Source organism: Antrostomus carolinensis, unplaced genomic scaffold (assembly GCF_000700745.2).
Source record: "Antrostomus carolinensis isolate BGI_N321 unplaced genomic scaffold, ASM70074v2 scaffold534, whole genome shotgun sequence".
Taxonomy (NCBI): Eukaryota; Metazoa; Chordata; class Aves; order Caprimulgiformes; family Caprimulgidae; genus Antrostomus; species Antrostomus carolinensis.
In genome coordinates, this window is record NW_010311194.1 from 237,225 (window position 1) to 250,587 (window position 13,363).

Here is a 13,363-nt window from a genome sequence, read left to right on the forward strand (position 1 = left end):
TATGCAGCATAAAATTGAAGAGCATCATGTCAAAGTCCCACAGGCATTAAGGTTGCAGTAATTATCATGGTAACTAAAAACTGTCATAGTCTGTTCAATGCAATTATCATCTGAATACTGTTTTTGGAAGCATTTTATTTGATTATAACTAGAGTTCTATTACAGCATAGAGAAACTCACTGGTAAGTTGTAGAAAAGACAGAAAAGACAATATAAGTAGCTTGTGAGAACAAGTGACTTATTTTCATTTTAAGGAAATCAAGTGCATTTGAAAAAATGTAGTAAGCTACAAGAAGATCCAAGGTCATCTGAGCTGACCTTCTCTCAAATCTCTTCACCAACCATGTCTGAAAACTAGATGTGCAGTTTGTCTTATTGATAAGACATTAGTATTTTCACAAAAACCAAATCACAAAATTTTATCCTGCAATACCTTATTTCTCCTGCTACCACCTGAGAATAGCAAGTGTTGCTCTCATTTCACAGGGCTGACATGACATGCGAGCGGGTACACATCCACCTGTTCTAGTGTGGATGTGTTTCTAGCAAAACCCCCTTTCCCAGCACTCCTTCCCACTACCTACAATAAAATACCTGCCTGAGTGTAAAGAACTGGGGACTTATTTGAGCATCAATAGATATTACAATTCTGTATTAATTCCAAATAAAGTCAATCAATATTAGTCTTCAAAATCCTGTGCAGAGGAGGAAGTGAGGTTGCAAAATAGCCTGGAATACTCATTTACCCAGCAAAACCAATAAAATAAGCTACTTGATTTATTATATTCTAATAATACACATGTGTTAACATTATTGATCCTCACTGCCTAAATATAAAGCTATTAATAAACATGCATAATAAGCTGTGATTTATTGCATATGATCTCACGCATTCATCTAAACAACAAATTGAAAAGCTGAACATTTAATTGAAATTCACTGATGGCACACTACGTTTGACATGTTTGATCAACTAAGTTGCTGAGTCCTCTGCAATTCATCTAAGTCCATGTTTTAATTCTGAGTACAATCTTTCTTCTCATGCCATCCTCCAAGCCTTGTCTGATGTTTTCCTTGTGCTCCACTTTCCAGAATTTTAGCTGTTTAATTTCCAGACTTTTAGCATAGTGTCCTTACTTTTACCTATGTACCTGTCTGTGGGCACACAGGTAAGTGTCCTTCTGTCCATCCCTCAAAATAAAATTTGAATCTTTCATTCTATGGCAATTGAATTTGATTGTGAGGGGAGGAAAATGGGAAAGGTGGCCAAAGCAGTGCAGGAGCAAGACACTATCCAGACACAGCCCTCCACATCCAGACATTAACTTCTAACTTCAGGCTGCTTTTATGGATGTCTTTTCAGTCAGTGAGGTTCAGGTGTATTTTCCTCCTTTAAGGGAATTCCTGACCTGTACATCTTCCACTCTCCTTTTTATAAGACACTCTGACCTTAACGGGCCAATTTCTAAACCTGGCAACATTCAACTGCCAGCTCTCAAACTTTCTCCTAGATCAGCAACATATTCACACACCGGTGATAAATTTGCAGATTTATCTTCAACATGGGCCTGCAGTCCAGCTGCAAAGCACTTAATGTGACCTCAAAGATGTTAGCGGTTCCATGACCACTGCATATGTACTACCACTGCACACAGTTTCTGCAGTTATACTTGGCATATTTATGCAGCCTGCTTTCCCAGTGCCTCTCCCAAAATCCTATCCTACAATCTGTGCCCTTTCCTTTAAATCCCATACAGGCTGTTATGCCACCCTCGAAGAAACTTATTACATTAAGAGATGCTTAGGTGAGCAGGTATCAAGCAATGAATTACCTGACAAGAAGCATGAAGTCAGTGACAACTGTCACTTAGCAAATTGGACTGTGATGTTCTAAAAGGAAGATTCACATCAGCTGCTTTTTTTTTTTCTTTTTTTAAGAAATAGGAAGAAACAGAAGCAGACGAGACAGAAAAAGAGCAGGAGCAGCAGAAAGATGTAATCTAAAGTACACAGGCAACTCCCAGAGGACTTTTGGGAGGTAGGTATGCCAAAAGACATGACTTCCAGTCTTCATCAAGCTCAGACCCACCTTTTCCCTTACGCTAAAGCCTGCTATCCCCCCAGCCATTCCTGCAGCTGGAAGCCCTGCCAAATGCTACAATTGATATAGAGGGGTCGAGAGGCTGAGGCAACAACTGCCCATAGAGGGGTCAGATCTTATCCTTGCGTAATAAGCACAGATACAGAACATGCTCCAAAAGCAACTCTATGATTTTGTGATTGTTAACGACCTGCTTCTGCTGCCTGGAGTTAGAGATAGGCCTGGATGGGAAGACAAGACTAATTCATAAGGGAATTCAGGAAGATCTAGAATATCACATGAACAATGGTGCTGTGGCATCCCAAGTCTAATATACATAGAAAATTAGTCTCGTTCATTTAAAACATGAAAGACTCACAGCAGTATTGGTGTGGGTACACTCAGGGTTTTGAGGGAAGTGAAACAATTATTTCCAGACAAGCTTTGCTGCTTTTCCACATGCATGTGTCTTACATTAGCAACACAGATGCTCAAAAGGTCCTTTGCAGTGAAGGTCTATGGTTCCAACAGAACACAGGTTGCAGAAGAAGTATCTGAAAATAACTAAAATCTAGGCTCCTGTCATAATTTTAACATAGCTGGCAGCTAAGGACCACACAGTTGCTTGCTCGCTACCCCCAGCTGGGATGGGAGAGAGAGATTCAGAAGGGAAAAAGTGAGAAAACTTGCAGGTTGAGATAAAAACAATTGAATAATTGTAATAAAATAAAATGTAAAATAATAATGATAATAGTAATAATAGAATATACAAATGAGTGATGTACAGTGCAACTGCTCACCACCCACCAACATACTCGGCCCATTCCCAGATAGCAATATTAGAGGAGAGAAAATCCTGAAACCCCCAATCCCAGAAGAGAGGGACAGGTTTCCAGCCAACCCTCATATAAATACACTGAGCATGACATGACATGAGATGGAATATTCCATTGGCCAGTTTGGGTCTGTTGTTCTTGCTGTGCTCCTGCCCAGCTTGTGCAAGTCCTTGTGCACCTGCAGACTAGCAAAACATAGGAAGCTGAAAAGTCCTTCATTTCTTAGTAACAACTAAAACCATCAGTATATTACCAATACTCTTCTCATACCAAATCCCACACTGAAACCAAAACAGAGCACTATTCTAGCTAGGAAGAAGAAAATTATCTCTAACCCAGCTGAAACCAGGACAGCTCCCCACTTTTCAGATGAGTCAGATCTGTCACCTGCACATCAGGTGTTTGCCTGAGGGCCTGCAGGCCCAGCATAAATTGCAAGTGAAAAATTCAGAGTATCTCAATTTGGGTGCTATACTCCACCTGGTGAATAACTGTCAGAAAAAGGCCATAAAAATGCAGCAATATTTATAGGGGTCAGATGGCATTCTGAAGGGGTATTTTGGCTGTCTGTATATACAACTGTATTGCATATTTATAAGGCTTGGTTTGAATCACACAGTATGAATTTGAACATTTATTGTTGTAAGCAATAATCATGTGTTGAAATTTAATATGTGTGGTGAAATCACAATGTCTTCCAAACTATATAACATGCCAGATGCAAGCCCCCAAACATGGCAATTTCAAGGAATGACAGTAGCCTGTTGGTATCAGGTCAAACATTCAAATTTTTTTGAAATTATAGAATCACTATAGTTGGAATAGGAAAGGACCCATTAGACCGAGTTCACCCTGCTTGCAGTGCAGCGTGTTACGCCATGAGAGGGGTCACTTCTCGTATTAGACTGAAAGAAACAGATACTGTATTGTTCAGATATTGTATTGGTGTTTGACTGATCTTAACTAAAAGGTCAAGAACAAGCAAAGGGGAAAAAGAATATCTGAATATAAATGAATGCTTTTAGTAGTTGTTGAGGGTTTCAGGGTTTTTTTGCACTATGGACATCACTGGAAAGATAGCCTCTCTGCGAAGCCCTTGGGAGCCTGCAAAATTTGATACTGTTCTAACTTCCCCCATGCAGAGTTACATGGTCACTGATTTGAACATTCAAAAGATAGCAGTCAGCATCCATTACATACCCTTCAAGCTGCATTGGAGATATGTGACCTAATCCTAGATACACACATGAAAGTCAGAAAGAATAGAGAAAGCCCCAGGGGCTCCTCCAAAGCTGAAATTCCCGCATAACTCAGAAACTCAGGCTTGTATATTTAAGAGAAAAATTGAGCCTTAAACATTGAAGCCTTTCTCTATTATTACCATAAACTAATTTATTTAGTGAATATCCTCTAAAGAAAGGGGAACTGGAAACTTGAGAGCCCCTTGTAGGTGACAATGTCCGTAACTCCAGACAGCAGATGAGACTGTCCACGGCTGGGAGAAAAGTCACATTGTATATGCAGTGAAGTAGGATTTTCATTTGCATGATTATCAGGTTAAAAGAGAAAGAGATTAAAAGGTACTCTTAATTTCTTGGTGTTCTAAAAACGTTATAACAGCATAGGGAAAACATCTCCTGTTTGCAGAGCTGAAAGAACTTCTCCTGAATATCAGAGACAGAAATGAACTTGGCAGAAGTCCCATTACTTCACTGTGGTTTAGGTCCCCTGTACATTTGGGGCCAATGTGACATGTCTGCATCCATCTCCAGAACCTCCGAGGCTTGCCAAATCAAAAAATTGTCACCATTTCTCTGCTTTGAGCCCAAATGAAGTTTAGGCAAGTCCAAGGACATTTTAGATTGTAGTTTACCTGAAAATTCTTACTCTTTTCTTACGCTCAGTACATGAACACAGTCATCATGGTCTTTTCTTAAGCACAATGCATGAACACAATCATCATGAAAAAATTATTTCCTCTGCTTTCAAGACATCATTTGTAATGTTTCAAAGTGTCTAAGCTAGAGCCAAGAGATGAAAACCAGAGTAGCCTTTAAGAGAGACGCAGACCTACAACACTCCCTTATCATCCTGTTTTCAGAAAGAAATCAATCAATCTAGCTGGGATGTAAAAATTCTCCCTAGGAAACATCAAGATGACTATAATATATCTATTAATGTAATTCTTTGGGCATAAAACTGCTCCAAGAAAGGAAGCCCTCTACTGTGATTCTGTTTTATTCCATCCTATTCCTTTGGACGGGTCTTCAACACTCAAGTTCTGTACAACACCTCACCATATCAGGCCATACTTTCTAATTGTTTTTCTCCTCATTTTGTTCAGATTCTATTTTCCGACTGCATCTAATCTAAAGAGCAGTATGGATTCCATGTAGTGGAAGGGTTTCATTCCTCAATTTCTTAAGCTCCTAAAATTCATGATTTCCCATAGAACAATCACTTAAAAAAAACCAAAACTATTGCAATTTGTCGCTAACAGAACTTGCAGAACTGTAGCAAAAGAATTTAAGATTAGCTCAGTTTCCAAATTGGTTTGTTCATAAGAAGACTCCTTAAATTACTTAATCTTCCAACTGTTAGTGATAAAACAAATGTGCTCTTATCTAATCTGCAACAAATCTTTCCCAAACTGTTACTCTGCCAACTGAGGAACATGTTACCCCTTAAAAATTTATAACAACTGCAGCTAATAAAACCAAGGCTTGGAACCACCTCAGTTTATCTTTGCTGGAACAATATGAAGATGTCAGAAAGCTCTTTGCCACATTCAGAAGAAAATTGCAGTGCAGCACAAGACTAGAGGATTTTCTTCTTGCTTATGCAGTACCGCTTTATTACATTAGAGATTCAGATTTTTCAAATATTATTGTGACTTTAATTTACAAACCGAGATGTACTCTCAGAAATATTCAGAAAAAACTTCAGAGATAATACTGTAGGTCACAAACAATAATTTCAACTGAGTACATGCCTTTGTACTAAGTTCTACTGTCTTCTAATAAAGCTCTTGTCACCATCTGAGCCCACACTCAAATTGTGTGACTTCTCTTAGCTGGGAAAGGCAAGGACTGATATATTTGTAAAAAAACCTTCAATTAACTCAGTATTTGTGATACCTTTGATGCATCTTTTTATCACTACCCCTATTCTACCTTTTAATAGCAAAACATTTTTCTCTTTTAATCCACAAAACCTCTCATTACCATACCATTGAGGGTCTGTATTTGATTTATCCCAATCATTTTGAAAACAAACTTCTTCTATTAACACAATTTCCTTTTTCTGTTAGTCAAGACCCCTTATTAAGTCCACACTGTTATTCTCCCAAGTACAACTCATTATCAGGTCACTATCAACATGTACACACTACAAATATTTCATGCATGCAAATGCAATGGACAAGCATACTTGATCCTCTGTAAGTACTACTCCAATAGACTATAAGGGATATACAGGAAAAATTCTTCTGCTCGAATCTTGTCTGCACTTTCCTCCAGAACCTGTCCCTTGATTAATTAAACAACGGCCAGATCCATCCAAGAATTGTAAGGCTGAATATAAGTTATGCATTAACTACTAATCCTTTGATTTGGCTTCCTGTTTAGAATTAGAGATCCATCCTACAGCTCAAGAAACTCATAAATAAAGAAATCTATCGGGCTTTGCTGACACATTGAGTAAACACCTGCAACTGAAGTGTCTTGTTCCATCAGAAGCAAATAAAAGTAATTGGTAACCAATTTGTTTCTGTTTTCTTTCATCTGCTTGTGCTTATCTACAGGCCTTTTCATAACTTCATTCCCTGACAGTCCCCTAAAACTGGGTAAGAAATAAATAAAACATTTAAAAATAAGAGCAGATAAGCTACTAAAGAAAGGCAGCATGGCTAGTTTAATATGATTCCCCAATGATTGTTTCTCAGTTTTACTGTATTTGTATTTAAGAATCTTTTACATTAACCAAGAGGCTGCTTTAAGTACTGCATTAGGCTGGATCTGACAGCATAGCAGCAAAGTTAAACTAGTTACAATAAAATCTTATGAATAAGGAAGAGTTTAAACAAAAATCATAAGTGAAATCCATCTCTGCTTCTTAAAAGGAAGAGAAGCTGCAAGGTAATAATTCTAAGAAACAGAGTGCAAATAAAAAGACTGGAACCAAACTTTATCCAGAAGGTAATAAATATAATAGAGACACAGTGCTACAAATGAGCCCAGAACAGAGCTTTGTGGAGAGAAGAGCTGTTTTCTCATTTAGCATGAACTACTATAAATTGCTTTAGTAGAATACAGACCATACAACAGTCTTTAAAATCGTATTTTCAGAAGGTTAAAAGAGTGTAGAAAATTCTGTGCTGAATTCCCTCTGCAATGCACTACAGAAATGCATGTGCATGAATTCTGATCAACGCTGAGACTTGTATCACTGCCAGAGCAATAACATCTCCAGGACAGTTATTACTGGGACTATTACATAAAAGCCAGACTTTACACAATCAGCTCTGGCTTAAAACACCTGAATGTCTCTGTTTTAAAACACCTATTTTATTCTAAAAGTCCTAAAAACCTCAACACTGTGTGCAGTGTGCTAATCTACATTATTATTTCAGGATATGACACACATGTTAACTACCATTTCCAGATGACAACCTCCTTGCTACAGCAAAACTCCAACACAGAGGTGATGGTGGAAACAGGCATTGAAAGGGCACCAATGTCTCTTGAAAAATATTGTGTCCAAAGTTTCCCTTGGAGTCAAAGGCCTACCTCATAGCACCAATTTTAATGGTATTTCCTTCTCCCTTTTATTACCTCAGTAATGATATCCACCTGCCAGTGTGTCAGGAGCATCCTTGGCCCCCCCCGACTGCCACTTGCAACAGACAACGCACAGAACTGCTCCTAAAAGGCTTCTTTCAGAAATACAGACACTTGACATATTAAAACTAGATGTAAGCAAGCTGGGAGTTAATCAGGATTTAATGTATCTAAAAGCCAAGATGTGGAAGCTGCCCAATAAGGATTTTACTACTGTATTTCCCCAACTTCTGATCAAATGTATAGTTTCACAGGGGATTCAAAATCACATCAGTGTTAAAAAAAAATTAAAAAAAATCTATTTGGTGAATTTATATTCATGGAGAAGAACAGCTGAATTAATTTGGAAGATAACCCTCCTTCACCTTCTTTGTTCTGTTCTCTGAAGAAAGGTTCAGATGTAAGGTCAATGAAATATTAAAATATCAATTTTATTTCCTATTATACCTCAGTCCAGAGCCTGTTTTACTAAAAAACACATTGCCTTGAGAATTACCCATTATAGAAAGGAAGGCCTTCGCTCTTGCTGGTTCCTCTGTGCTGTCTCTGAGTTTTGCTTCACAGAAGTACATCCCCACGTCAGCAGAGGTTGGGTTGGTGATAGTGAGTCGTCTCCCAAAACTGCTAATGCCACTTGTTATTTTTATTCCATTTCTCTTCCAGGTTATGCTTAGTCTCTCAAGAGGGCTACCAAAGTTTAAAAAAACAAACAAAAAACCCCAAACAAACAACAAAAATATTACAATAAAACATATATATTACAGAATAACTGCCTGCAGTTATATACAGGTTATAAAACTTCTCTAAGTCATCCTCTACCCCTGACACTTGCTATTAAGTTGTAAATGCATATATAACTTCTACATATATAACTTCTACACATCAGGACTACAGACTACTCAAGCAGCATCATGCAAGTACAGATAATTGATATAGCAATAGAACTTAAGTGCTAATAATTTGATTTCTCTAAGCAAAAGGAGTAAATACTGTTATGGGAATCAGCTGCATAGTAAGTGCTTCCATTATAACTTAATTACCAAAACAATATTAACCATATCAAGAACATCTCTGCCCTCAGAGGGGAAAGCAAATTAGTTGGTCTTATCATCCAAAGACCTCAACTATTCACTTCTATGGGAATTCATTGCTGTTCAAGGCTGACAAGATGGAGACAGCCACATGTGTAGGAGGAACTCTGTCAACTCTGTATTATGGTGCATTAGGAACAGTTGAACAATAATCACTGTAAAATGAGAGCATCTGTAATAAATTACTTTAGAGGAGATCCTCGCTAATTTATTTACTAGGAAGCACAGACTGTTCAACAATATCACCTTTCATGTCAATAGGCAATACAGCCGAAATACTATTAACTCTTAGCATAACTTTTTCCTTGAAAAACTGTCTGCAGATTGAACAACGCCACACAACTTTTACTTACTGAGTAACAGGTAGGAGAGTAACTCTGCCTATGTTCTTATTTGGCCAGAAAAATCAACATGCTTTATTCAGTAATGTTGGCCCAACAAGATTATTCATAAGGTTACTTTGAAGAGCAAGCTACATGCTGTATTCTCCTTCAATCATTAAAAGAATAATAATAATAAAAAAATAACTTCCTACATCCTTCCCAGTAAAGGACAGTGCATTAAATTAGTTCCTTATAACCCCGCTGCTGCTTCTACAATACCTGGCACTGGCCACACACTCCAGCGTGACTTCACTGCTCCCTGCTACAACGCTGGTGTTCTGCGGAGGGATGACAATGACGGGAGCCACGGTGTCAGACGGGTCTATGGCACCTGTGTGGGCAGAAAGAAACCTTGTGAAGACCCTGTGCGGCTGCAAACAGTGAGGGCTGACACGTTCCAGGCAAAGGATCTCATCAAGCGACACAGCTGCAAATTTCACTCTTCAACCTCCCCATGGATTTTAATCTCCTCATTAAGGGGAGATCTTCAGCATGACCACTCACAATGGCTTTCATTATACTGTGCAAACACACTGTTTCAATATACCCAGCTTGGTATCACTGAAAACACATAACTGGCAAGAACTACTCCCGGATGGAGTACAGGGGCCATTCTCAAATAGAGAGCAAATAAATTAAGCATCCTAAAGGTTTTCTATTGTTGAGCACTTTTATTTTTATCAAGCACTTGCTGACTTATATTTTTAAGACCTTTTCATGTTTTGTTTAATCTTACCACTTCCATACCATTTCAAAAGAGTCTGCCAATACTCATGTTAGTTCTTTAAAAAGATTTTACACACTGGGGAACAAATATAAAATTAACAAAGTAGCATATCACAGCAACTTCAATCCCTTTTTCTTATCAGGAAAGTAAATAACCCAAATCTGCTACTATTTTGTGAGGCATCACGCTGTAAATAATTTAGCTTATGCAACAGTCAGCAGACACTTAAAAAATGGTAAAAAGGCTGCTTGTAAATTTTCTCTGTATACATTTAGTAAGTGAATTAAAATACCCATGTATTCATAGGTACTTTGCTTCAAGCAACTCATTTGGGAAAGAAAAATTAGCTATTTTTTAGCTTGAATAACAGAGTAATAAAATTTTCTAAAGATATAGCATCCAATAAACGAATTATAGGGAAAAGTAATGAAAATAAAACTAAATTGATGCAAAACCAAGCCAGTTCATCAAATGTTTTCTGCAAAGGAGGATAACCCATGTCCATTAAGCAAAATGGGAAACTGGCAAATGCAAGGTATGAACTCTGACACTCTCTTTTAAGATAAATCCATAAAGAATAGAAAATGGATAGAAGATCCTTTGCTGTTATCATACCCCACATACCATCAGCCATTTGACATTTAATTTCACTTGTTAGATAGACAAAGGTTTTGGTAATGGGGCTTAAAAATTTCATAAGGTTAGCAGATTTCAGAATTACTGAATGACAAATTTTTTACCTTTTAATGTTTTTGTAATTGACAGCAAATAGCGTGTTATGGGAGATTAAAGCATATAGTATAATTTCAAAAGTTTAAGAATACCACCCACACATCTGAATAAATTCAAGAAGCCAAGAATAGTATTTAAGTACTTTCTTCCTATAAATATGCTCTCTTGACCTGAGACAGCAACTATATGCAACTCGCACGGGATCTCAAAAACCAAGCTTTTAGTAGATTTTACTTCTGCTCAACAACATTCCTGGAAATACAATGCTATCAGGTAGCAAATCTACGTTCTAAGAAGATTTCCATGGCAGGAATTTTTCAGATAGTAACTGAAAAAATAGAAAACAAGCGGTGATCAGATTAGCAGCTTATTACCGATGAGAAGAAATAACTTCAGCATTACTTTCACCACTACTTCTGCACAAGATAAGGTTTGCAACGGTAAATGCTAAAAGATCAACAAACAAGTTAGTAATTTGGCAGTAATAATTTCTTATCACCATCTGGAAAAAAAGGAAAACCACTTGTTTGACTTATCAGCTCCTCTGAAGAATGGCACAACCCCAGTAAAACCAGCCGAAGAAGAGAAGCCGGCTTTGTTGTAACCTCTAGGAGTTCACCATGTGTGAGCGGCTCTTTGTGCAGCGAGCAGATAAGCACGGGAAATAAAACTGCACGTTACTCTGCCAGCAACCGGGAAAACATAAGACTTCTTTGACTTTCTTACTAACTGTAACAAGAACCTAAACAAAATATGTGCTTATTTTCATTTCATACTATTCCTGAAACAAATCTACTAAAGCAGGGTTTGGATAAAGATTTTCAGTGAGTGAAGTAACACCGATGTGATACAGAGAGCTCATCAAAACCGCTACGGCTTGGATTCTAGGTAAGATACCTACATAGGTCAGCTGCAGATAAAACAAACACATACAGAAAACAACAACTCTTCAAAGTATTATCTAAACAGTATGTAGACAGCACACATATTCCTATTTTGTACTGAAAGACAGTTTAATTTTCCCTTTGCAGCATAAAGAAACCACTTGCCATAATTTACTCTGGCCCCAATCCTGCCAACTCAAACTCAGCAGGGACATTGTCATGGTGCCTTTCGCAGGGTGCAGCTTACAGCTTTGGTTTGTGGCTAACCAAAATACCAAAGGGGGAATTCGGTTTTACTTCAGCATAAAGATCTCCATAGGGTTGTAACATGGGATCTGTCTCCTCTCCATCCTTTCACAACTTCGTCCTTTTGCAAGAAATCTACAGGTTGGAATATCAGAGGAGCCAGGTTTCTAATCTAAACAAGGAGTAACACTGTCATTTTGTTTTGATGATGTGATGCAGCAAATCAGACTTTAGTTTGGCTGTGGAAGGTAGAGAGCTATTTCAAACAATCAGATAATGAAAAACTACCCAGACTTTCCAAGTTTCTTATCCTACCTGTCAATAAAGCCACTCCATCCCTCTCCTACCACCTAATTCAATACCCTGATGTGATTTTACTTGACTGGTGCTACACTAAAATGCAATGCAGAACGTTATTATTCATAAACATCTTCTTTGAAAATCCTTTGTAGAAAACAATTTAATTTTTTTCTCCTCTCTGCTCTTCCTTTTTTACTTCATCAGACTTTTTCCTGTCCCAGTTTTCTAGGTCTCTGCTGCTTCCTTCTGGCTATTCATCACCTCTTCCTCCCCTGCCTCCTCTCCCTCAGGCAGCTTCTTGGGAAGCTGGAACCATGGCATGGTTTGGGTTGGAAGAGACCTTTCAAGGTCATCTAGTCCAATCCCCCTGCAGTGAGCAGGGACATGTTCCACCAGATCAGGTTGCTCAGAGTCCCCTCCAACCTGACCTTGAATGTTTCCAGGGATGGGGCTTCTACCACCGCTCTGGGTAACCTGAGCCAGGATTTCACCATCCTCATTGTAAAATATTTCTTCCTTATGTCTAGTCTAAACGTACCCTTATCTAGTTTAAAACCATTACCTCCTGTCCTACCACTACAGGCCCTGCTAAAATCTTTGTCTCTGTTCACCACTGGCCATTTCCCTTCCCTGCCATCCCACTGACCCCTATAGATGTTTCACATTATTTAAGAAATGTTACATTTCCCAGGTATCCTTTATTTCAGTGACTGAGCTTCAGTTTCTCCAACTCACATCCATTACTAGGAAATATTTACTAGAGAGAATGAAATGGGAGGACAATACAAATGCATACAAGAACACAGTTACAGTCAGACGAATTTGCCAAGAAGGGACCATTGTTCCCAACCATATTCTCCCTTTTCCAAAATGAAAGATCTTCCTATCTGCTTTCTGAACACCTCCTCACAGCTAAGCCAGCAAAGTGACATTAGGGGAAAACATTGACCCCGTGACTGTAGAGCTAAGGGATGCCTCACTATTAGACATAAGAAGTCTGTGGGGAACTTGTAGGAAGCTGCAGAGACAAGGCTGAAGGGCACTGAAGAACACTTAAGGGATGTGCTCTTAATCTGATGCTAGTCCTTAATAGACAACTGGACAGAAGGACTGCCACAGGCAAGAGTCCCAAGCCAAACAGTTTTGTCCAAAAGAGAGCACGCTCTGCTCTATTTCACATTGTATCTATTTTAGCCACAGCACTCACAGTATTTCCAATCTTCCTCTTGCTTCTAAACCTTCTCAT

At 38.4% G+C, this 13,363-nt stretch overlaps 1 protein-coding gene across 1 annotated transcript in view; it reads right to left on the reverse strand.

Moving 5' to 3' along the window:
• The window catches only part of LOC104523909 (protein sidekick-1), a gene marked incomplete at its 5' end in the record, with an annotated part of 288,170 nt that overhangs the window by 146,997 nt on the left and 127,810 nt on the right, over positions 1-13,363 (reverse strand). The window contains 2 exons of the mRNA XM_029084663.1: positions 8,251-8,441; positions 9,448-9,559. Coding sequence (XP_028940496.1) covers positions 8,251-8,441; positions 9,448-9,559 — 303 coding nt within the window. The remainder of the gene's footprint in view (positions 1-8,250; positions 8,442-9,447; positions 9,560-13,363) is intronic.